At 42.1% G+C, this 26,444-nt stretch overlaps 1 protein-coding gene and 1 long non-coding RNA gene across 4 annotated transcripts in view; one reads left to right on the forward strand and one right to left on the reverse strand.

Moving 5' to 3' along the window:
- Positions 1-11,416: 11,416 nt before the first annotated feature.
- LOC125912419 (uncharacterized) lies at positions 11,417-26,335 on the forward strand. Of its 3 annotated transcripts, none has more exons than XR_007454725.1 (4): positions 11,417-11,771; positions 22,987-23,148; positions 24,750-24,867; positions 25,762-26,335. It is a non-coding gene; the product is annotated as an uncharacterized LOC125912419 (long non-coding RNA). The 3 variants fall into 3 exon arrangements; XR_007454724.1 differs by lacking the exon at positions 11,417-11,771 and adding an exon at positions 21,239-21,325; XR_007454726.1 differs by lacking the exon at positions 11,417-11,771 and adding an exon at positions 21,239-21,325 and having other exon boundaries at positions 25,765-26,335.
- The window catches only part of LRRC8C (leucine rich repeat containing 8 VRAC subunit C), an 80,903-nt gene continuing 69,511 nt past the window's right edge, over positions 15,053-26,444 (reverse strand). The window contains exon 3 of the mRNA XM_049616812.1: positions 15,053-21,574. Within this exon, the coding sequence (XP_049472769.1) occupies positions 19,301-21,574 (2,274 nt within the window). The 3' untranslated portion in view covers positions 15,053-19,300. The remainder of the gene's footprint in view (positions 21,575-26,444) is intronic.

Raw genomic sequence — 26,444 nt, forward strand, 5'->3', positions numbered from 1 at the left:
GCGCCTGGGTGGCTCAGTCGGTTGAGCGTCCGACTTCAGCTCAGGTCATGATCTCACAGCCTGTGAGTTCAAGCCCCGCGTTGGGCTTGGTGCTGACAGCTCGAAGCCTGGAGCCTGCTTTGGATTCTGTGTCTTCCTCTCTCTCTGCCCCTAACCCATTCGGATTCTGTCTCCGTCTCTCTCAAAAATAAACATTAAAAAAAAAAACAAAACACAAAACTTTCAGGTAGTTGTAAGAGCTGAGTTATTCATCCAAGAGGAGATACTAGTCATTTCCTCAGGCAAAGGCAGAGATCAGAGGCATGATTTGGAAACAATGTCATAGGTGATCAACCAGTGCAGGGGAAACCATTTAAGGTAGGAGTGATCACATAAATTATCCACATTCATTCACTCAACTCATTCAACAAATATTTATTGAACATCATCTATGTGCTAAGCTCTAGGCCTTGGGGATACTGACAAGTTCTGGCTTCCGTGGAGTTTAAATTAATACTATACACCGTACATTTGAATTCTCTAATGTATCTATTTATAACCACAGGAAAACCGGCAGGGGGTACTTATGAGTCCTGCTGCCCCCTGAGGCAGGATTAGATTTACTAAATTGAGTTCTCAAAAATGTGAAATTGCTCATTCATTTTGCACTGCCTCTGTCCTAGCATCTATTAAACGTAGATGTTTAAAATACACTTAAAAATAGTGTAAGTAGATCTGTCCTTGTTTTTCCTTTCATACTGAGACCCAAAAAATCTCCGGTCCCACCCCACACAGGCTGGGTCACATAATAGTAACTCTGTCAGAATAATCTGCTGAGACCCATAGTTGCCATTTCTGTCATTGACTAACCTCTACCTCCACTTCTAGGCCTAAACCCCAATATCCACCCAAGTCACTTTGAAAATAGAAGATGGCTTTTTCTTCTTTTCCCTCTAAGTATCTGCCAGAACCAGAGGAGATGAAGAAGTCATTGCTAATTAATGAAGTTGCCAAATGTCAAAACAGAAATCATTCCTGTCACTAAACACAACTAGAAGTGAAATGTGTGAGCAGAATTGCCTAGACAGTTCATCAGCTAATCCCAGAAGAGCTGGGAGATTCAGGAGCAGAGGAAGGTTCCTGCTGTGACACTAAGGTATGAGAAGTGACTGGCAGCGGGGGAGGAATCGCACAGCCAGGAAATGGCTTTTTTTGGAAGAAAAATTACCTGAATCATTTCAACATTGAAAAAAAATGTAAACAAACCTTGGCATGGGGAAATATCCTAAACAAAAAAAGTTAATACATACACAGACAATAAGGAAAAGTGTGGTACCTATGATATGGCTTAAATACACAAACCGCAAAACCCAATCCCCTTCCCAAGGACGGAACCACCAGGTCACCCTGCCATTTCTGGACCTTCCACCTGGCCTGAGTGATGAAGTTCACCCCTGACCCTTACTGATGGAGGCTGTGCTCTCTATGGGAGAAATCTATGAGCCTCCAAGACCAGTGAGAGGAGAAGGGAGGATGTAAGGGGGCAGGACTCTCACCCCTCCAGGGAATTATCAGGCAGAGTAGGATACTAGACATTTGTCCAGGCTACACAGAGATGTACCAAGCCCTTGGAAGCCACATCGCTGATGCCGACATGTGAGGCTTGGATGGAGTCACTCTTCCTAGTTTGTATATGTAGTCACCCTCCCTCTCTCCCTCTCTCCCTCTCTCCTTCTCTCCTTCCCTCCCTCCCTCCCTCCCTCCCTTCCTTCCCTCCCTCCCTCCCTCCCTCCCTCCCTTCTTTCTCCCTTCCTTCCTCCTTTCCTTCCTTCCTTCCCTTCCTTCTATGTAGGAAGTCGTATATACAGAGTATATAGAACATCATTTAATCTGTTTTAGTTGATAATAAAAATCTTTCTGGAATTTCCGATTCACCATTAGGAATTATTTTCATCAGATATGACAAATATTGACGTAGAAAGTCTGGAGACTAGTCTGAATTGGCAAAGCCTTAAGAAATATCCTGAAAGTTGGTTATGAGAAATTCTCAATTTACAGTCACTTTCTTGAGAGTTTGCGTTCTCTCTTAAAAGTCAAAGGCAGAAGAATTTCTGATTAGCTAAAGTTTCTGGTTGTTTAGTCTCTGGTGGAAGCTTTCCTTGCTCTTGTCCTTTCTTCTTTTCTAGATACATAGGGTTAAAATACTAGGAAGAATTAAAGAGGGGAAAATCCCCCTCCTATTTATATAAACCATCCACATATCTGGCTGCAAAATCATCTTCATATACATAATTATCTCTGGTTGAAACATTTTATCTTGATTAATTAAGGCACTTCAGCTGCTCCCAGCAGCAGGAAAGAGTTTCTGGAAAGGACTCCAAAGTCACTTGGCCTTCTTTAACAGCTCTGCTGTCCACAAGTCTAGACTGGCAAATGCTTACCACCGCTTTATAATTTTTTTATCTCATGGAACAGAAGTGTGGCAGTTACATACTTCAAATTACTTCTGTTATAACTGAACACTACCTACATAATTAAGAACCTCAACCTGAAAAAATCCTTTTCTTTTTTAAATGTCACAGATATTCACTGTAGAAAATTATAAAATACAGAGAAACAAAGTAGAGAATAAAGATCACCTATAATCACACTACTAAGTGATCAATTTCATAATATTTTGGTGAACATCCTTCAAGTATTTTTTCAATCCATATGATTTTTTTAATATTCAACTGAAAGCTTACATTCTAATAGGGATGCTTTTTTTTTTGGCCACTAAAAATATATCACACACATTTTGCCCATGCAGTTAAGTATTCATATGGAATAGGACATTTAATGTCTATGTGGTTCTCAGTTGTGTAGATGTGTTATAATTTATTTAATAAATCTATTGGGAATTCCAATTAGATTGTTGTCATTTTTTTTTCACTGTTGTATATAACACAGACATGGACAGCCTTGTGCATAAATCTTTTCAAGAATCCCTAATTACTTCTTTATGGCAAATTCCCAGATATGGAATAGCTCACTGACAGGGCTTAAACATTTTCACGTCTTTTACTAAAAGACTGAAAAATGGATGCATACATTTATTCTCTTAAAGACTTTTGAGACTTTTATCTACATCTTCAACAACATACCATCTTCAAAATAAAGCTTTACTAATTTGGTTGTTGAAAATGGGAATCTCATTTTCATTGAAATGTCTTTGAATACCAGTGAGGTTGAGCACTGTTTTATGCATTTAATTGGCCATTTGTTTGTGGGCTCTGGGGAATGGTCCATCATGCCATGTACTCAATTTCCTACTGTGATGGTTATCATTTACTGATTGGTCTGTGGGTAGCTAATTGTTTGTTCTTTTCCACTGTCAGGCCATTTCTAAAGTTGAATTTTATGGCAATGTTTGTTTTACATGCTTCCTTTCTGTCACCTTTTCTACGACGGTCATGGAAAATGAACACATACTAAAAACTGGCCAAATTACTTTGCTTCCAAATTTGCAAGAAATCTTTCTTCTTCTGAGTCTACTCATGTCATTACTCTGTTTTGAAGTTTTGCAGTGGCTCCTTTTCACCTTTAGAATGAAAATGAAACTTACCAGAAAAAAATGACGTAAAAGATCTAGCAGCAGATCTCACCGCTGTTGTGCTGTTCAATACTGTAGCCAGGGTAGATCTTCTGTGAAGTGTTCTTATCACACACATAGAACAATAATAAATAAGATGGCAGGAGCAAACCCTTGGAGGCGATGGAGGTGTTTAGGGCATAGATGGTGGTGATGATTTCACAGGTATATACTTACCTCCAAACTTATCAAGTTGTATTGATTCTGTACAATTTTTTGGTATGTTAATCATGATGTGGAGAACAAAGGCAAAAGGAAATGTAGTAAAATTAAATTTCCTTAAAACTTGCAGCCCATCGACAAATACTTGGGACAGGCAGAGTAGGACATTCCTCCAGGAACTCCCAACTGTCTTAATGCTTTTCTAAAGGCAAAAAGCAAGCTTAGCTTGATGATAGCCAGGTCTCCAGGATCCTGTAAGGCCTCTTTAGCCCATGAAAATCTTTTGGGAACTTATTTGTCTCTACCCCAACAGAAAAATAGCAGCTATTTCTGCCCTTGGTTCCTATTCCTGTGCCTTAATAAAACCACCTTTTTTGTACCAAAAATATCTCAAGAGTTCTTTCTTGACCATTTGCTCCAGGACCCCACATTAAATCACATTGAAGCATGCCTCAATAAAGTCATGTAAAAAATACAGTAGCCACATGCGGCTATTTAAATTTAAATTAAAAAAAAGAAAGAAAATTAAAATTCAGTTCTCTTGTTCAATAGCCACATGTTATCTTGTGGCTCCTGTTTTGGACAGCAGAGGTATGGAACTTTTCCATCTGGATAGCACTGATCAACAGATTTCACTTTTTCCAGTCCCTGGGTGTGCTCCCTTCTACTTCTCTGAGCTGATGCTTAGAAGGCCCTTCTCCTTTTCTTTGGCTAATTTCCACACATCCTTCAACATACAGCTCAGATGTCACCTGCTCTGGGGAAGTGTCTCCTGACCACTCATGTCTAGAGTCTGGATGGCATGCCCTTCTGTGGCCCACAGAACTCCAGCCACAGCATGCCCACTATTATCAGCCACAGACGTCAGTTCACTGGTCCACGTCCCCTACCAACACGTCGAGGGAAGAATACATGTCTCCAGTTCCATATTCCCCAGGACCCAGCATAGTGTCTGGGAAACAGACTTAGTCCACTTAGTGGACCATATGGACTGCCCACCATTTGCCCCAACCTGTGCAAATGCAATGGGTTATTCTTTAAAATTCTCAAGAATTAAAACACACACACACAAAAGTATTCAAGGAGCAGCCCATGTTTTAAAGAATAGTACAATGATTAACTATAATAATGAAATACATGGGTGTTCTTTATGAGCTGCCTCACAAAAGATAGTTACAATGGCAATATGGATCTTTTCTCTTGTTAGAGCTATAGACATAGGACCTTTATACTTGAACACATGTGTATCATTGGAACAATTTCAAGTCATATCCTCTTGAGAATTTTCACCCCAAAATAAAATACTATAAAAACTTAACTGTTATTATTAGCCTTCCAGAGTCTCTCTGGAGTCTTCATCTCATTTTCCTTCTAAAGTTACAGCATGTTGCTGGCAGAGTGTGCATTTTTGAACAGCAGGCCCAGGATACATTTTTCCTTTTAACTAAAAAAAAAAACAAAAACCAAAAACCAAAAACACAATTAATATGTATTTCTTAGAGGAAAAAAATTAAAAATACTGATACATATAAGGACTTAAGGAGAACTCATTCATATCCTACTACCAAATGACATATTCTGTTTGCATTTGGCATGTAACTTCCCCCAATTTTTAAAATCACAGATATATGTATTTTTATTTCTTGCAAAAGTGAGATCATACTGTACTTTGATTTTTTTCAGTTAACACATCATGAATGTTAATGTGGCAATAAACATGCCTGTAACATAATTTTTAATGTCTATCTAGTGTTTTATTCTATAAAGGTACCATTTCAAAAAAATCACTCTGTTTTTTGGAAGCTTGGATTATTTCTGTCTCCCCCCAACCCCCCTTGTTAATAGTGCTGTGATGGATGGTTCTCCTTCTGACTAAATGTTTTCTAGAGATCTGTAGATCTGAATTTCTCCAGTGCAGAAATAAAGAATGCCCTTCCTTTGGGGTTTTAAAGTATGATGGGCAGAGGTGAATATAAACCTGCCCAGGATGACCTAGGAGTAAAGCAACCAAATTAATGGGTCCAGAGTGTTATTTTGAGGTCAGTGAGCCACTGGTAGTGGGTTCCCTAGAAAACAGACTGAGGCAAAACTTACCTGCTCATGCTTCTTTGGGAGGTGCAATGGCAGGGTTACAAAAATGAGAGAAAAGGACAATCAAGGCCGGGAAAGAGGAAAGTGAATACTGGTTAATGGGTTGGTCACAGCTCCATGATACAACACAGCCAGTCCCTCGCTAGCATGGGATGCTCTAGCAGGGCATACCAAACAGCTGAGCATAGGGATGATCCATAGGAGGAACGAAGGGAGCAGAATATATTGCTAGCGCCCTGGGGTCTCCTTTCTGTCTTTGGTTCAAGTAAACCCCACGGGGCATGAACTCCCCCCACTTCCAGGTTGAATCACCTGGTCCCTCTGGACAGCCGCTGCCAGCACGATGTGATGCTCAGAGGTGCCATGCTTCCTCTGTGTCTGAAAGCGACTGGAGGCGGGAGGGGCTCCCAGGCTCTGGTTGGGGAGAAGGCAGGTGACCAGAGATGCTCCCACTGTGGCAGGCTCACTGGGGTCCAGCCAGATTCTAAGCCTCACCCTGGGGGGAGGCAAGGGAGTGAGAAATACACTAAGAAATGGTACCAGCAGAGGAGGGGGGACGACCTCTAGCTTTTCAACCTGTAGTTTTCCCTGAAGGCCCATCAAAGGCCTCAGTTTTGAGAAAAAAAGGATTCTATTGAGTGTTGTCCGCAGGATACACCAAGTCCCATTCTCCCCAGGAGGTAGGACAGGAATGCAATGTTGCAAAGAACGGGAAAAGGAAATTAAGTTCTGTGGGCAGGAAAGCTCCACCTTTCCTCTGGGGACAGAAAAAGAGCAAGAGGTCAGACGGGGACACTTGGCTAAGCCGAGCCACGTCCTCTTCCACTTCTCCTGGTCTGGACCATCCAGCCCACATGACTCAAGCAGGCAGCCTGGGCTCGCCCAGGAGTGGGCTTCAGAGAGGGTGGCAGATACAAAGTGTGTACATCCTCGTGTGCCCTGAGATCAACCAATGGTACCTCCAAATGACCAAAACCTAAGGGGCAGGGGCAGAGGAAGGAGGCGAGTTATGTCGTGAGAATTACACTCAGAGTTCAATTGAATTGAGTGGTTTCCTTTATGACTTTCCAAACTCTCAACAGGGCAAATTTCCTGCAATTAGCTGGGCTATTAAAAAAAAATGGCAGCAAAGCAAAGGAAGAAACTAGGGTGTGAAAGAAGAGGAAGAGGCAGGGACAGAGAATGAGTCCTCTGGGTGGTTTCCCTGAGGTGTCCTAATGCCAAGGACAAGTTCAAGCAACACATTGTTCGTGAGTCTCATTATGCACAGCCAAGTTTGCTCTGGGCATTGTCAGTCTGCCGATGCTTGGCTTCTCCTTGCAGCTTTTGGTTTTCTGCAAGACCAGATGGTAGTGTTTTCTTTTTACAAGGATTTGAAAACAGGGAGGAAATTCTCAGATAGATGTGGTAGGATTATCCGGGCTTTGAACGTAAAGGAGGATGGGTTGAAATTCTTTGCCCTTTCCCATTGCCCGAAGGATAAGCCCAAGAGCTCCCGGGCTTGGGTGACACGGGCAGGGCGCATGCCAGTGGCTCCACCATGTCTCTTTATCTTCACCTTTCATCAGTGCCATGATTCATGATTCTTCCCTGGCCCTAAGCCCTCCAATGACATTGGGTGGTCTTGCAGGTTTCTGTGCCCTCGCAAAAAGCTCTTTCCCCACAGTCTTCTCATTTTTGCTTGGGGGGTCACATGCGTCAAGACTCAGCTCAGGTTCACTCCCAGAAAGCTTTCCAGTCACCAGGTGAATGTGACTGCACCCTTGCCCTCACGTGTAGCATGAGCTCTTGTGACACATTATTGCTATTGAATACTTGGTTGTCTTTTCCTATTGGATTAGAAAGTGCTTCAAAGCAGGGATCATCTTCATTTTTGATCCCTCAGCACCTAGAAGAGTGTCTGCTACCTGCAGTGGGCTCGGTAAATGTGGTTAGTGGAAAAAGAGCGTGTGTTTCCAGAGTACTGCACTTTCACACTTGCTACACCACTCGTCACGCGGCCCACTGGCACTGCTCACCTGTGACTCTCCTGGGATGCACCGGCTCCTTGAGGCCAAAGCTACAAGCTTACTGCCTCCAAGACAATGCCTAGCGCGTCCAAATACGAGTTGGCTTTTGGAAAATGTACAATACTGTATGGTATTTCTTACATTCCCCAGAGCTCAGTCCACAGTCATCATGATACTGGCAAAACTCCTGAGTGCAAGCACTGAGCTGGGCACATTGTATGCATCACACCCTAAGCATCATAACAGCGCTTAAGGGGGGTACCCCCCTACCTGCTGCCCATTTTACAGAGGAGGAGACTGTGACTCAAGGAGCTAAGTGATTTTCTCCAATATACACATCCGGACAGTGACACAGGTGAGAGGTCAATTCTGGTTTGAATTCGGATGCTACAAGGCAGCAAGACTTTTGGCTCTAGCCCTTACCCCCTGTATTTCCAACTACCTGTCAGCATTTGAACTCCTGGAGAAAAGGGAATAAGTCATTGCTCCCTAACTCCATCCATGTCTCCTCACAGTCCAGTAACTGCTGCAGGATATAGCTAACCATCCAGTTGGCTGACTATACATATGATTACATAGTCACCTCATTGTATTCTCTTGCTATTAAACCTTAGGTCATATCATAGAGGCCCTGCAAATAGCTATGACTTATGGCTGAGGATACTGGTAGAATTTCAAGAGCACAGATTGTCTTTTATTTATTTTTTTTATGTTTATTTACTTATGAGAGAGAGAGAGAGAGAGCACGAGTGGGAGAGGGGCAGAGAGAGAGGGACACAGAATCTGAAGCAGGCTCCAGGCTCCAAGCTGTCAGCACAGAGCCTGACGCGGGGCTCGAACCCACAAGCAGTGAGATCATGACATGAGCCGAAGTCAGTCACTTAACCAACCGAGCCACCCAGGTGCCCCATCTTTTCTTTTCTTTTTTTTTTAAGATTGTTTTCATTTTTAAGTAATCTCTACACCCCATGTGGGGCTGGAACTCACCACCCTGAGATCAAAAGTCTCATGCTCTACCTACTGAACCAGCCAGGCGCTCCAAGCACAGATTGTCTTTACCTTGATTGAGACCAGGACTGGTGATGAACTGTGAAAATAGATTTACAATTTAGCAAGGACAGAATTTGAGGTATTATCAGCATTGGGATACATAACATTTTAGTATTTCATGAGAGGGGCCAAATATGCATGTTTTAAACATACACAGAGACCAAAGAGTTTATATTCACTGTCCCAAGGTTATGCATCAGGTAAATGGACAGACAGGATTTGAATTCATGCTGGATTCCGGGGCTTGTGTTGGAAACGTAGGTCAGACCTAGATTATGGTAAACCTTGAAACACAGGCTAAGGTCTACAGACTGTATTAAGAAGACAGCAGAAGGTTTTGAGCAGAGGAAGCAGTAAGATCAGAATTACATTCTGGAAAACCAGTCCAGCAATGGAGAAGAGGAGAAAGCAAGGATGGAGGGACAGCACCCTGTGGAGGCTGTTGCCAATAGTTGTGCTTAGATAAGGTTGCTGTTCTCATATACATGCAACCTGAGATGACAGGACAGGAGGAAATGCCCAGAAGGCTGCTGAAGTGGGATGCAGAGAGCAGTGGTAACCAGGGGCACAGATCTGGGAGCTGCTATAGGAAGGCAGCCGACGTCGCCCTGAAAGTCATGAGGTCACTAAGGGTTCCTGGGAGGACCAAGGGGGACAAAGGGCTGAGGATGAAACTTGGAGATTTGGCACATTCAGAGGGTTGGAGAAAGGCCAGGTAATGTTGAAGAAGACAGGAGGCATAGTCAGGTGCAGCCCAGAGCAAGGGCTTGTAGCAAACTGGCTGATGAAAGAATTTAACAGCAGACACCAGCATTCCTTTTAACGGAATTGTGCTGAGAAAATCTTGGACAAGCTGCCAGGGTGGAAGAGATGAGGGAGGAGGTGGATAGAGGAAGGCGGCGGAAGAATAGAGAAAGTTAAACTGCCCAGCTCTGGACGAGGACTTTGAGCTTGGGGGTGGGGCAGAGAAGAGCGGGGGAGGGGTGGGGGTGGTCGAAGAATTCCGTGGACAGGCTGAGGGCTTTTACAACTATGAGGCTGGAAAGTGGCTTGCATGGCTCTCCTGAATGCTCTGCTCTCCCCCCAAACCTCCACTAGAGTCTCCAAAACGCACCCACCCCTGGTGTATGTGTTGGGGGAAGTCAAGGACCAGGGCCGACTCCTCTTTCAGGTCTGGAAGGGGGATCCAACACTTGGAACGGTGAGGTGATGCGCGCAAGACATTCCACAGAAACAGAGGCTCAGAGCCGGTGGCCTGAAACCATAAACATACCGGAAATTTGTCAAGGTTTTGGGGGAGGGCAAGGGGCTGCAAAGGGCGTGGAGTGGAGGGTATAACCAATTTCACCCAAGTCTTAAGACCCATTCCGACTGCAGCTGACCTCCGCGGTACAAGCTTATGACGGAAGGAAGGCATGCCATTGAAGAGTTATTCTTTCCGGATGAACTGAGCACGCTGGTGGATTTTACGAGAGCGAACACGAGCGAGGGGAGCCCGCGGTGCGTGGTTTGACGATGAGTAGGCTGGAGGGAGGGCACCGACCCGAGGCAGCCTTCCACACCCTCGGTTCACATCGGCCCGACGGGGCAGGATGCCCAGCTGCGAGTCATTAGTTTACACTGTCTGCTGGAGCACATCTCTGGGACTTTTCTGGTCCCTTTGCTCGTGAGTAATTGTTTCCTAGAAAACTTTCCCCAACCCAAAACGTCCCTCCTGAGCTGAAAGGATGCGAGGTAACAAGACAAGGCTGTTGCGAAGCAAGGGGTGGGCGGCTCTCTGGGCGGGTGGGTCGGGAGGGGAGGGCAGGGAGCTGGGCTGGGGCGGCAGAGAGGGACGTGGCTAGCGGGTCGCCCCAGGTCTCTCCACTTTTCCACACGGACTCTGATGAGACTTTTCCTCCGATTGCTTTAAGTCACAGACCAGGGGTGTGTGCGTGTACACGTGCATCTCCCAGCACCATACGAAATTTTGGCTGACATTGGGAGAGACCTAGGATAGTCAGGAAAGTTTTGTGAAAGCACCTTGCTTTAATCGTCAAAAAGTCGACGATTAAAAAGAATATTTTTAAGAGCTGTGCAATTTATTTATTTTTGTGAACTCTACTCACAACGTGGGGCTCAAACTCAGGACCCCAAGATCAAGAGTCGCATACTCTACCGACAGAGGCAGCCAGGTGCCCCAAAAGTTGATGATGATTTCTTAAGATGCAATTCCATAAAATGAAATGATGACTTCCTTGCAGTAAATTCATAACAAACTCTGCCAGGCTCTCCCAGCTTGTCCAAAAAAAGAAGAAACAGAGGAAAGGGGTGAAGGAAATATTAGCTGGCTCAGTTTTAGGGTTTTCTTTAATAATCATTGGATCTGCTAAAGGATTGTGTCAAATTTATCAGTGTTATTTGGCTTCTGTGGATCCTGTATTTATTATATACAGTTGCTAGTGAACGTTAGAGTGTCAGCGAGACGTGGTGCTTAATGGTTGAAGAGACTGGTGTGGATAGTGTCACAGATTGTGATCTTCACAGATGCCACAACAATATTTTTTGTTCCACGTATTCTTACAATCCTGACACACCTCTTATTGAAAGGTGGGGTGTGTAGTCCCTCTCCCCTACTCCTAAACTGGGCAGATTTACAACTGTCTCAACCAATAGAATATGGCAGTAGTGATGTCACAAGAGTAAGGTGATACAGCATCCTTTCTGCCTACTAGAATAGTCTCTTCGGAGCCCTAGGGTATCACATAGTGCCTCTGACTCCCTTGAAGCTGACAAGCTGTGTGAAGGCTCAGGCTATGTGGAGAGGACCAGCTGAGGTTATAGCCAACAGCCAGAAGCAAATGCCAGAGGTAGGAGTGAAGATGACTCCAGATGATTCTAGCTCCCAGCCATTGAGTCTTCCCAAATGAGATTCCAGACACTGTGGAGCAGAGATATGCTCTGCTATGTTTGATATGTTTTTGCTATGCCCTCCAAATTCCATACCCATGGAATCTGGGAGTACCATGAAAGAGTTGTTTTAACCTACCAAGTTTTGGGATGGCTTGTTACAGGGCAATAGTAATTGGAACACGTATGAAACCAGGAGCTCTAACTAGTCCCCGAATCCTCCTGAGATACTTTGTTGGAGCATAGAGTTTCTTGGAACACTATTTGAAAACCTCTTAAGTAACCAATCTTTAAGGGCTCCAAATTCTCTGTTTCTAATAAAGCTGGAATATAATAGCTTTATCAAGAAAGTGAAGTATCTTGTCTAGAGTAATGGATTGAATGGTGTCCCCTGCAGTGGCCAAGGACAGGCTGTCCCAAGATGGGCCATTTTGGCATGAAGATTATTTTCAGTTGAAGGGAGTTGAGACCCTGCAGGCTCAAGAGAAAATTTTTGCCCCTCCTTTAACTAAATAGAAGAATATAAATTGCGGTCTTTCCCAGAGTAAGGGTTATTAACAGATAAATTTTATCTGAGTGACCTATCTATATGGCAGAGCAAACATCTAATTACTAAACATCTGCTTGTCTTATTGCCCTGTGAATGGCATTCCTTCCCTTCAAAGTCCCAGACCTCTATCCTCTTCTCCTTAGTTCATGATGACATACAGATCTCATTTTTCCTGACTGTCTTTGGAGTTTCCAGTCTGTGTATTCCCTATACATACGCTATCAACATTTTTTTTTCTTCTAAAAATTTTTTTTCTCGTATCAATTTGATTCTTAGGCCAGGGACCTGGAAGAGAACAGGAATTCTTGCTCTTCAACATCCTCAGAATGATAAAGTCCTAAGCATTTGGAAATAGGGTCTTTGCAGATTATCAAGACGAAATTATTAGGATGGGCCCTAATCAGTATGATGGAATCCTTATAAGAAGGGGAAGTTTGAACACAGAGGTAGACACACACAGGGAGGACGCGAAATGAAGATGAAGGCAGACATTCAGGGATCCATCTACAAGTCAAGGATTGCCAAAGATTGCCAACACACCACCAAGAGACAGGAGAGAGGCGTGGAGCAGATTTTCCCTTACAGCCCTTAGCAGCCACCAACCCGGCTAACATCTTGATCTAGAACTGTAAGGCAATATATTTGTCTGTGGAAGCCACCTGTGTGTGGTAGTTTGTTATGGCAGCCCTAAGGAAAGTGTGCGTCCCAGAACCAGTTTGGACAGGGATGATGTCCCTTCACAGCCCCAAGGCTGTCAGTTAATAGCCCTGTCCAAATGTTAGAGTATGATTTTTTAAAAATGTTTATTTATTTTGAGAGAGAGAGAGAGAGAGAGCAAACACGGGAGGCGCAGAGAGAGAGGGAGAGAGAGATTCCAAAGCAGGCTCTGCGCTGTCAGCATGGAGCTCCACAGGAGGCTTGAACTCATAAACCATGAGGTCGTTACCTGAGCTGAAACCAAGAGTTGGACAATTAACCGACTGAGCCACCCAGGCGCCCCCTAGAGTATGATTTAACAAAATTACTCCGCAAAGACCATACGAAATCAGAAAGGAATCCCAAGAACCTGTGCAATGAAGATTGAAGAAACGTTACAAAAAAAATTTTTTTATAGCAAAATCACTGCTAGAAGTTTCTTATTTTTTTCATAGACTATGGAGGAGATATAAAACATAAAATTTACATGCTACCCCTTTTGTGTCGCTTTTCCCAAGATCTATTATTACCTGATAACTGCTACTAAGACACTTTGTTTTTAATGGTGATGTCTAGATGTAGCTTGAGTTGAAATAAAATAAATTCCTTGAAAGATTAAAAAATTAAAGAGAGAGCCCATTTTCTACTTGTTCCCAAACTTTCAAACAGGAATCCCTAAATCAAAATAATCAGAATGGGCAATTTGGTTTACATTTGGTAATATTACCTTTGCTTCAGGCTGTGTCTTTTATGCAAAATATTTTAACTTTGAAAAAACTGTCATCTATTGTGGGCCCAGTCTTATATGTGGTTGTATGTTGCTTTGTTCAAATATGAAATGTAAAGTATAGCCTGCATTCAAAGATTTACACACAAAAATAATTCAGCCTTTCACTTTTTTTACTACTTGGATATTTAGGATAACATTCAAACTTAGATTTAGAAATATGGAGGCCTATGGCCATGTAAGTACCCCCACTGAGTCAAAAATTGCCTTCAGTGACTTTCCTCTTACATACTTCTGCACCCAAACAAATATGCTTATATCTTACTAGCCTGACCAACAGTGAATGAATTTATTTAATTCCAGTGTTTATCTCACTATTCTGTATAAATGAAAGGACCAGAAGATGGGACATTAGAAGGTACCAGTGGATAGTCTTTTTCGTATGTACAAATTGCACTGAAATCACCAGCTGTATCTATTCTATTGTATTTCTCTGCTCTTGTGTCCAAAATTTCTCGAGCTCACACACAATCTGATGCCCACATTCACAGGGCCTCTCCCCAACTCAGAATCCTTCCTAGTCTCAATAGTCTTTCTCCAAAGGACTATCAGTTGATCATCAGTAAAATAACGAGTCATAGATGACTATAGAAAAATACGTTAAGTGACAAATTAGCTTCAAAAGTTACCAATCACGGTTTTTTTATGTATAAGTGGTGTATTCACTTTTCCTAAAAAGGGCTTCCATAAGCCTGGTGTGTACGTGGTTAACAAGGGGAGGCATCCTAACCGAGAACCATTCTGATTCCTTTAAGTAACCACGATCATGACCATAAAAGTATTTACTGAAAGCTGGGCTGGACAGCAATTGTACAATCTGATCTGGCAAATGCACAGAAATTGCACCCCAGATTACATATTAATGTGCTAATTGCCCAAATGAAACTCCAGGGGCACCTTAGGTAGATGCAGTGCAGTGAATTAAGGAAGGAAATAATTAGTCACAATTGCAGAAACAGGCTGGACACGCAGTGGAAGGATCCAGGCAGCCTACTTCCTGCAGAGTACAGAGAGCCTTGGCAACACAACATGCAAAACACCAGAGAAATGCAAAAGATAAATATGATTTCTACAGTCGATTAAGGGACAAATCTCAATTTTAAATTACAAAAATGTCTTTATTTATTTTCCGTTCCTATGTACTACATAGCCAAATAACACTAAGACATTTTATCGTGAATTTGCACTGTGACAAATCAACTTTCAAGCATTTCCTTGACAATCTTAGAGGTTTACCAGCATTTGACACAATCTGAACACATAGAGACAGTGAGAGAAAACAAGTCGTAGGAAGAACAAACAAACAAACAACAACTGAGTGAGCACATAAGGCATTATGAGTTTCAACCCCAGTAAAGATATTCATTGAAGAGGCAGGATCAGGTGGGAGAGAGACTAGTATTCGGCAGAAAGCCAATTTATACCACGTTAAAAACCATGCAGAGGAACTGTTACTTAACACGGCCAACAAATTAAGCTCTTCAAAGTACCCTTTTTCAAGGTCTTCTGATTAAAAAAAAAAAAAAAAATTCCTTGGGGGCGGGAGGACACTCTTTCCTTTCCCCAGAATGAACTTCAGGATGTTAACTTTTGTCAGTGTGTGGCTCTGGGAGAATGGAGTAAGAGTGGACACCTAGTTTGAAAGCTAGTATGAAATTGTATTAGAAGCATGTCACTGAGGCCTAAATCTGAAAAATCAATGGCAGGTCTGGCTGAGACTGTCCAAATTTTCCTACAACGTGTCTGAATAGACAAGAAAAGATGAGAATACCTTACGGACTCTCGAGGCATTCCCCTCACTGCTCACTGCTCTGTTTTGTTCCTTTGTTTTACTAACTTAAGGCTGCTATTGGACCCTACTGTGAATTATTGAGATCCTACCAAAAATGTGAACTGCTTGACCAGCATGGTCACTTTTCAGAATTAATAGAACACGAGTTGAAATTATATTAAAATGTATCTTATGTATTCACTACTAAGTACTGCTGACCATTTTCATAAAGATGGATCATGAATGTTCACTGTTTAAGTAAATACATCATTACTATGGATCAGGTATTTGGCATGAAATTAGAAAGTAAAATAAACTACTTATAAATGGACTTTTAAAAAAAAGAATTAGAAAAATAAACAACAGCAAAACTCTTCTTGGGGGAAATGGTAAGAGGGGATGTAAAGAATTTGTCTTCTCTTTCTTAATATCAGAAATCATAAGATAGCATATTGCAAGAACTTGGGCTTTCCTCATACCAAGTAGCCCAAGAAAGAATCCAGGAGGTTTAAGATGCTCTTTCATGAAGACGGCTTGAGAGGCAAATAAAGTGGAACCTCTGAATGAACAAAATACTCATAGCAGGCATATTTTCCAAGGCTTTCCGAAAACGCAGTGCCTGCTGAACAGGATGCCATGTGAATTGTTCGAACTCTTTACGGTAGCTACATAGGAAATGTAACAGCAGGGAAGAGGTGCGTGAACGATAAGAAAAAATTTACAATTGTAAGTAACAGGTTTCACTGTATCAAGAACATTTATATTAAAAATGTTGTGTTAAGAACAAAACAAAACAAAAACCTAACACATGACTAGTTTCTGAGGTGTGGTCTCCTTAGGTGTGAGTTCCATTGGGATATACTTATATGCTCTGTTTCAACCAGACCATCACCAGACAAATAACCTGTTCGATACTTAACCATTAAAACTGACCAAAAAGCATACCCATCATGGGCGTCAAGCAGCCATAGGAGTTATGATTACATATGGTGCTTTTATATTTACATAAGCAGTTTCTCATGAATCCTATAGAGGTTGGAGAAATAGAGCTAGTTTGTTCCTTGTTAGCAAGAGCACTTGTAAAATACAGAAAGGGATTAGGTAAATACCCCTTTTACACTGAGTTGATCCATTAAAGGACTTTAGAAAAGTCAGCAGTTCGTTTACCTGAGTTTCCCATTTAAAGGCTAAACGTAATTGAATACTTTTTGCTTATAAATGTGAACAAAAAGTTACAATATTAAGAAGGGCCAGAGTCAGAAAATTGAGACTCAAGATGACATTTGAGACTTTTGAATTTTTATAAAATCTAATAGAAACATCTATGAATTTTCCTTCTTAGTTAAAACATAAAGTCATAGAGCAATACCGATTTACTGGATGTTATTTAGAATTTATGTTTGGGGTCAGCCTGTGACATCATTAAGAAAGCAGGTCAAAGTCTCTTGGAATTGTGAACAAATTATTACAAGTGAGAAAACTACTTATTAGTGCCTTACTTCAGTTATGAACCCATATGAGATTATGAATTAACACCAGATAAACACTTCAGCATAAATATGATTTTTAACCTGAATAGATCCCTTTTGAAGGGTGACATAGAAAATAACTATAAATTTTGTCCAGAAATATAGTGCACCCAGTGTTTTACCAGTAGTTATTTAAGCTTACCTTTCAACAGGGTATTTTTGTTATGCTCAGCCATGGAGAATCTTCCAGGTCTTTTGTTTGCTTAAAACAAAATAGGGCTATGTTTCTAAATACAACACATTGTTCATAATCAGGATCCTAACCATATTCTGGAATTGAATATTTTATCATACAAGAAATATAACCATGTTACTATTTTAAACATATCATTTCAGTTCCAGTGGGAAATAAATCAGTTATACAAAATCACCATTTGAACACTTTAACACAGAGCAGAAACAGTAAAGCACTGTGGACTATGTGATTTCATTATTAAACAAATGAAAAGCATCTCTTTCCCAAATCCTTCACTCCATGACATCTCATAACATTTAAAACACGATTGAGGTACATGTATCCGTTGAGGAGTTTCTGTAGTTATGTTCTGTATACGACTCGAAGCAGCACTGAGCAAAATCACCAGGACCAACGAGCAAATTCTAAAAGCAGTGTTCTGAAACCCCCAAATCATCTTCCTATTTTCTTGCGCTGTTAAGTCACAAAACTTTCTTAGATCAGACTAGAGTTCCGGAAACAGTCCGTATGAATTTACTACGTAAAACAAAAATCCCGTGATTGGTAATACTGTTCCTGGATTGAGGGCACAAATAGTCTTTTCATTTTCCTGTTCTAACAGAGTAAGAATCAGTGATGGATTTTGCCCAAGATGCATACTATGTTGGTTTAAATACAAAGATAAATAAAAGCTCTGCTGACCATCAAGCAAAAATTATTTGAGTGACATCCGCTTAGCTATTTATTCGCCCCTTTAAAACAAAAGTAAAAGAACCATTTTAGATGAGATGCTTATTTTAAGCCAAAAGAGAGCAGAAAGTTCCTGTGCTTGCATCACTGGCATCTGCAGCAAGGGCAGGATTAAGGGAGCTCCATTTCTGTATATATGGGTATTTTGTGTAACAGGCAGAATCTGAATAGATGACCACCCCACACCGCCCAGGGCAATCAGGGTGCCTGACTACAGTGCGCCAGCCCTTTAACAGAGTGCTTTTGCAGCGATTTTTTTTTTTCCATCTGATGTACCCACATATCAAGATATCAGAGATTATTAAATTACTTAAAAACCAGGCTTCTGATTCTGATTTTTAAATTTAATTATCTATTTTAATTAAAATAAATCTAGCTTCTCTAAGGTTGCTCACCAGTACTACATAGCAATATTAAGATTAAAAGGTGAGGGGCGGGGAGGGCCTCTGTGTTTTGCTTTTAAATGATATTTTTGAAACATCGTTGAAAACGCGGATCAGTTAGATTACAAATGACCAATTCGAGTAAGCGAACCATGGAAGATTATTGTCTTCACTCACAAAATCCTAGCCTAAGGTAACTTTCACTGTCAGGTATATGAAATAACATAATTTAGGGTTCTTTTGGAGAGGAGGAGAAATTTTAAAAACACTCGTCTGTGACAATGCACTTATGTGAATTTACACTCCAGAGAAAAATTTTCTGTAGGATGAAGGACTTGGCCAATGGAGAAGGCAGCTGGTATTACAATAAACTAGCTGAAATTCCTTGGTACATACACAATGAAAACAAAACAAGGACTCTGTACAGGTGTAAACAAGCTAAAAATGACCTTGGCAAAATGACTATTTAAAAAATACCAAAAGCATGCAACTCAAAATTCCCTCCCTTTCACAAGAATGGAAAAAAAAGGAAAAAAACAAACAAACAAAACAAAAACAAAAACAAAAACAAAACAAAAAACAGATGGAACCACCTGTTCCTGTCAGTAGAAAACAATAATAGATATATTAGGTTCCAGGACAAATAAAACTTTAAAATATTAATGTTGAGAAAATACAATTAAATTTTTATTAAAAAATACATACTCCTTGCTCAATCTCTGTGTACATTTTGTTTTGTGTGAAAGAGAAAAAAAATAAAATAAAATAGGAAAGGCATTAAGACTACCTAATTATTGATACTGTATTTGGTAGAAGCATGTGTCAGTCAAGCTCTAAAGAAAAATAAGTTATTCTGCTTTCATTTGTTCCCGGACATCAGAAGGCAGAGTTTCAAACAGAGCATCTTCGACAACTAACCCAGCTCGCTTCAGAGCCCGGCAGTCGCCCAGTTCAGGCGGGAGAATTTCAAAGTGATTGCCTTTAACGTCTAAGTAGGAAAGAAATAACAAATTTCCAATTTTCGGGGAAAGTACAGATAGGCTGTTTTTCCCAATCTTCAGAGTTTTAAGTTTCTTGCAAAAGTAGAGTTCATCCGGAAGGCTCTCCACTTTGTTACAGGTGATGGAAAAGTACTGTAAACTTTGTAGAACTCCGATTTCAGGTGGGATAAACCGAATGTCATTGTAGGATAAGTCCAAGTATCGGATTTTGTTGCATAGGAAGAGGTGGGAAGGGAGCACCTCTATTTTGTTGTGACTGAAGGCCAGGCGCTCCAGGCTGGTGAGTTTCTTGATATGCTCCGGGATGTAGGTGATGCTGTTGTGCCACAGTTTGAGCACTGTCAACTTTCTCAAGTGCTGGAAGCTAACGATTTCTTCTATAGATTTCAGATTGTTTTCTTTGAGGTCCAATTCCTGGAGGCTGAGCAGACTAAACACGGCATGGGGAATGCGCTCCAGGTCGCAGTGGACCAGCTCTAGCTCCGTCAGATTGGTCATCTTCTTTAAATTGTTGAGCATCACCAGCTTGGTGCCGTCGTTGTGTATGCACATCTTCTGCAGATGGCTGGACACGTCCACCACGGCCTGAGGGATTTTGGAAACGTTGCTTTTGATAGAGAGAATTTTAAGGCTTTTGAGATCCCGCAGAGACTCAAGAGTGACATTTTTGGAAATATCGTGACTTAGAGACCCAACCAGGTAGAGCTCTTCCAGATTCCGGAGCCCATACATCCAGGGCGGCAGCTCTCTCATGTCATCAAACTTGACGCTCAAGACCTTGAGGTTTTCCTTCAGAAAAGAGAGCGCTGCACTGTGGATTTTGACTGAGCACTGGTGCAGCGAGAGCTCTTGGAGATTGTCTAGCTGCGCGATGGTGGCTGGTATCATTACGTTCTTAATGATTTCAAGCTTTAAAGACTGCAACTCTGTGATTTCAAAAACCGTGTCTGGAAGGCCAGAGAGCATGATGAGAGGCAATTCTAGCCGGTTATGGGCATTCGTCTGGAGCTTCTGCCTCAGTTTGTCAGGAGTCCACTCGTTATTTAAGTTCAGCTGCTTTAATTTGTTCTCGCTCACTTCAGATAGGAACACCGCAAATCTCTTGGAATACAGAGGGTCATACTGATCTATCATATGAAGCATAAAAGCAAAGTCATTTTTCACATCGGGAATATCATCGATTCCAGTCTCCTGCCGGACATACTCGAAAGAGTATTCCCGGAGAGAACGATAGAACAGCCAGTATAAGGTGTAAAGGCACGTCAGTCCATAGATACTCACAAAACACAGATAGCAAAAGGACAGTTTTGAGAACAGATGGGCCATGGTATGATTACAAGAAAAGTTTTTATATCCAGTCATGTCCTGAATGTCAACGTTACAGTCCACTGTAAATTGAACTTTGGAAACCAGGGCGCTATTATAGGCAATGATGATCAGGAACTTTATAACCTTAAGTACAGTCTGGCGAACATACATAGCATATAGGATATCACCTTCTTCTACATGCAGCCTGAACTTCTTCACCTTCTCAAATAAGGCCTTTGCCTGCTCACCTTCCTTCTTATCCAGTGCTCCCGCCGTGGACTTGTCGACCACAAACTTCTCGGGAATCGACTTTAGTGACTGAGCGTTGACCAGGCTGCCTTCCGGACCAGACTGGATGGTGTTGGACCTGCTCATGTTGTTCTTCCTGTTGTCCTTTTCTTCAGAATCCTCCCCAGACACTTCAGATAAAGCCCGGGTGGTCCACGGAGAGTCAAAACACTTACCCAGGATCGAGATGAAATGTTCTATTTTGGAGCTGGAGCCAGGGAATTTGAACCAGAAGTTGCTGCAGAGCATGAAGACCAGGGTATGGATGAGCACAAGGTAAGGGAAATACTTGGCATACCAGTGGAGGGCTCGCTCATAACACATCTGGTTTATGAAACTGTACTGCTGAAGGTCCAAATCTGTCTTTAGTCCTTTCATTTCCACAGTGGCAGGGTTAGTAGGAGATGGTTTAGGGGGAGGCAGTGGGGTGGTGCTGGCAACTGCCTGAGAGACATTTGAAATGGAAGAGTGGTTCTGAGAAGGCTGAACCCTTTTTGGAAGGCAGATTATCTTGTCTTGCATGACCTGAAACACAGAAGTAATATTTTCAAATTATATTATTCAAAGAGCTTTGATAATGTCATTAGTGTGGAGAGGGCAGCAGTAACATCCAATAAATGTCCATTTCCTTTGCCTGGAGAATACAACGTTCGATTCCGGCACCAGGATTTTATCCTCAGCCCACATGGTGGGAAACTGAAATATCTGACTTTGTTCAGCATGTGTAAGTCATGACATAAAACACAGCGGTTCTGCTAGGACTCAGAACAACTCACAACAAAATAAGTATCTAAAGAATATTCGTGTGTTTTAAAATTTTGCATTTCTTCCCTCACTGGAGCCTGGGAGGATCAATCACTGGGAAGTACATGCCCTTATCAGACTCAATCTTTTCTTAAGTACGATTTATGCCCAACATGGGGCTTGAACTCATGACCCCAACATGAGGAGTCACATGTTCTCCTGACTGAGCCAACTAATCACCCCTTATCAGGCTCAATCTTGAATCGGATGGCTTCTGAGATGACATAAACTTGTGTATGAGAATTAAAAGGATTGGAAGGAGGGAACGTGGAAGAATTTGTCTTTATCATTTCCCCTTTACTTTCTACCCATATCCCGGACTGCATGCACAGGAGTGCAAATGGTCTTATTACAATGGGAATTTACTAAGCTTTTATGAAAGCCATTTCATCTCTCTGCAGAAAGATATGGAACAATACAGAAGTGTTCCACAGTAAAATAATTAGGTTTAAACTTGCTGGCTTTTTATACAAAATATTACCTCAACAACTTTTATTCCTGTACCAATACTTCAATTCATCGAAAAAAATAGTAAGCCCTAAAAATGTCCAGTAGCCCCAGACATTGAAATTTGGGTAAGAGATAGTGAGTGCATACTTTCTGAATAGGAGGGAATGTAAGGCAGCGTACTCTTTGAATCAACCAGGAGGAATTGTCCCTACGAAGAAGTCTATGTAGGTGGAACTCTTTGAACAACAAGCAAACGGTGTAGAGGGAGAATAACCACCCAAGGAATCGACAGCAATAACATGTGGGATTAATAATGCAGGGAAGGGGCACCTGGGTGGCGCAGTCGGTTAAGCGTCCGACTTCAGCCAGGTCACGATCTTGCGGTCCGTGAGTTCGAGCCCCGCGTCAGGCTCTGGGCTGATGGCTCGGAGCCTGGAGCCTGTTTCCGATTCTGTGTCTCCCTCTCTCTCTGCCCCTCCCCCATTCATGCTCTGTCTCTCTCTGTCCCCAAAATAAATAAAAAACGTTGAAAAATAAAATTAAAAAAAAAATAATGCAGGGAAGATCTATTTGTACTGTAAGATGTCAAATGGCTGGAAAACCATAGCATTCAGTGATTCTGCAACAGCAAAATACTTAGTGATTTTGGTCATAAACAGCAAAGCCTTTTCTATGGATTATAGAAGCAGAAACTGAATCCGTTGCCAGTGAGCTGCTGTGGCATGGGGATGTGACCACGCATTGATGGCATGGGAGATACAGGCCACCGGAGAGAAGTACGAGGTCTGACAATGGAGTGGAGCATCCAGCACTTCGCAGAGCGCCCAGTACAAAGGAGAACACCAGTATGTATTTGCTGAGAAAGTGGGTGAATCCAGAACTGCCACTGGTAGTTCCAGTTCAGAGTTCCGTATGTCTGGGTGTGGCCCATCGCTCTCCGAGGGATGAAGATATGGATGGTGATTATAGTGGGTGACAGCAGAAAACTTCTGCTGTGTTTAATATGCAACTGACCCTATTCTAAGAATGTCACAGGTAATAATTCTTTTCATTGTCACCTTAATCTGATGAGGCAGGTACTCTTATTATTCCTGTTTCACAGATGAGGAGAAAGGCACAGAAAGGCTAAGTCACTCAGGCCACCTGCACCCAGAGCCCACATTCTTATTTTATTTTACTGAATTTCTAGAATTAAACAAAAAAGATACCAATCTGACTTTATTGTAAGTAACAAATTACCTTATGCAAATTATGTTTTGGGAAAAAAAAGGTTACTTCTTCAATACCCTGTGCAGGTAACAGTGAAAGAATGAGGCTAGGGAGAGAGAGGAAGTCTCTCTACAAGAGTTATAAAAGTTCTGTCCTGGAACACCTGGGTGGCTCAATCGGTTAAGCGTCCAACTCTGGCTCAGGTCATGATCTCACGGTTTGTGAGTTGGAGCCCTGCATCAGGCTCTGTGCTGACATCAGGTTCCAGGTGCCTGGAGCCTGCTTCCGATTCTGTGCCTCCCTCTCTCTCTCTGTCCCTCCCCTGCTCACGCTTTGTCTCTCTCTCTCTCGGAAAAATAAATAAACATTAAAAAAAATTTATAAGTTATGTCCTGGGAGATAAAGCAGGGAGCAATTACATATTATGTCAATCAAAAGAAGCAGGGAAGAGGGAAAATGGGTGATGGGCATTGAGGAGGGCACTGCTGGGATGAACAGTGGGTGTTGTATGGAAGCCAATTTGACAATAAATTATACCAAAAAAACCCAAAAAAGCAGCAGGGAAGAATAATAAATGGGTCTGCATTTTACCAGAATTTGGTGGCTACAGAGGTGTGGGAATGGAGTGGTGGTCTTCGAACATTTTTATCACTTACCCAGGTCAGGGAAAAAATTTTGAGTGTGCCCACCCGGTATATTTATTTCTATTCAAAATTATAACCATAAAGTCCTGTCAATTCATATGTGAAATATTAGAAAAGCTTAATTCCCTTCCCTTTAAGCCTAAAATAAATACAGGCATACCTTGAAGATATTGCAGGTTCAGTTCCAGACCACCACAATAAAGCAAATACTGCAACACAGTGAGTCAAATGACATTTTTGGTTTCCCAGTGCATATTTACACTATACTATAGTCTATGAAGAGTGCGAAAGTGTTATGTCAAAAAGATACGAACCATCATCTGAGCTTTCAGCAAGTCATAATCACTGATCACAGATCGCCACAGCAAATAATAATAACGGAGAAGTTTGAAACCTTGCACGAATTACAATGTGACACCGATACCCAAAGAAAGTAAATGTTGGAAAAGTGGCGCCAACAGACTTGCCCAACACAGGATTGCCACAAATCTTCCATTTGTGAAAAACACAGTATTTGCAGAGGACAATCAAGGGAAGTGCAATAAAATGAGGTATGCCTGTCTAAAAGTTTTTGTTTTTATCTCACTTTTCAGTGGAGCATCTTTTGCACTTCTGGGGGGTCAAGCACTCCACCTTGGAAAACCCTGGGATCGAAAATAGGAGGAAGCCTAGAATGCCAGACTATCCTTAAGGAATACAGAAGAGAGACAAGTAAGCAGTTCAGTTTGGGGTCATGTTCTGGATGTTTTCCCATTAGTGGTCTCACTGGACGCTGTAACGGTCTGTGTAGTAAGCAGTAGGTGGGGGCCAGAGCTGAGCAGGGAAAGGGAGCGCTTCCCCGAGGACCTTCCCCAAGAGGGACACATTTGAGCCGGTATGTTAATAAGGCATTGTCAGTGTTGTGATGAAAACACAGGAGAATCCATTTGTGAAAGCAAGACCAGTTAGAAGGTAAAAAGGTGGACACCTTCTTCAGTGCTAACTCCCTGCCAAGCAACCAGCAGACCCCATTACTGTCCCCCTGCCCAGTGCTTCCCCAGGCTTGTTCCTAATGGTGGAAGATGACAGACCTCTGGAGCTTGTGTAGGGTTTTAGGATATGCAGGGCACGAGAGGGTGCGGAGCTAAGGGGGCAAGGGTGGGGTGAAATCCTGCTGTGTTTCCCTCAGCAGGATGGGAGCTCCATCCTCCTGGGGCTACCTATGGTCACACAGCAGGGATACTGTTTTAGATTCTGCACAAAGGTCCCTGACTGGCTAACATCTGCCATGCCAGGGAGGCAGGTCATATTCTCTCCCTTCTACAGAAGAAGAAACCCAACTGAACGGAAGTGACTCGCCCAAGTTCACATAGCTAGGAAATGGTAGTGCAGGAATTTAAACCTGTCTTTTGTTTACAGACTTGTGTTCTTCTAATTCCACACATCTTCTCATCTCACCCAGCTTCTTCTTTGAGGGCGTCACAGAAAACAGCCCAGTTGATCTCCCCAAGTTCCTTTCAGCCTTCTGATGCCCTATTTCTCTTTCAATCTTCACAAAGACAGAATTTTGAAAATGTGCCTACTTATTAAATCCCAGGAGGGTAAGGATGGTGTTCTATTTTTCAGCAGCTGTTAACTATTCAGAAGTGAGCAGAGAGTCAAAAAAATACTGGTGTTCACTTGCTAAGAACAATAGCTGCTGGAGCTGCTGAGAGAACATTTCAAAAGAAGACTCCAGCAGAGACGCAACTCAGAGGAGAATTCCCAAAGAATGTGATGGCAGGTTGCCTAATCCAGGAACCTGGACTGAAAAGGATGAAAAGGAACAGGGCAGGTAAAGGAGTCCAACAGTAAAAGCATGAAGACTGGAATAGTAAAACGGCCACAGGCGAGAGGAAGTTACCCCCGCCGTGTTTAACAGACATAGTATTTGTGAACATTACAGCATTGAGAAGAACCAGAGAAGAATCTATATTTTCAAAGGTACAGTAAAAAAGGGAAAGACAAAAATAAGGCAGCAGCAAAAACAACAAATGGTAAAGGGTGTTTTTGTGGTATCTTTTGTAAAAAAACAGCAGCTTATAAGAACTTAAAATTTTTTGTTTCACCTTTCTTGCTCTTTTGAGAAATTTGCTATTTAAATCTACATACCTCTCTTCTCTTTACCTTTATCCAGTAATTTAAAGGTTAGAGCACCAAACAAGCCTTACTGAGAGGCTAGAACACAAATTTCAAAGGAATATCAGGGTCTCAGGCTGCTGGTGCAGGACTAAGGGAGAGCACCTGGGGGGTGGGTAGGGAGAAAGCCC

This window comes from Panthera uncia (assembly GCF_023721935.1).
Source record: "Panthera uncia isolate 11264 chromosome C1 unlocalized genomic scaffold, Puncia_PCG_1.0 HiC_scaffold_4, whole genome shotgun sequence".
Taxonomy (NCBI): Eukaryota; Metazoa; Chordata; class Mammalia; order Carnivora; family Felidae; genus Panthera; species Panthera uncia.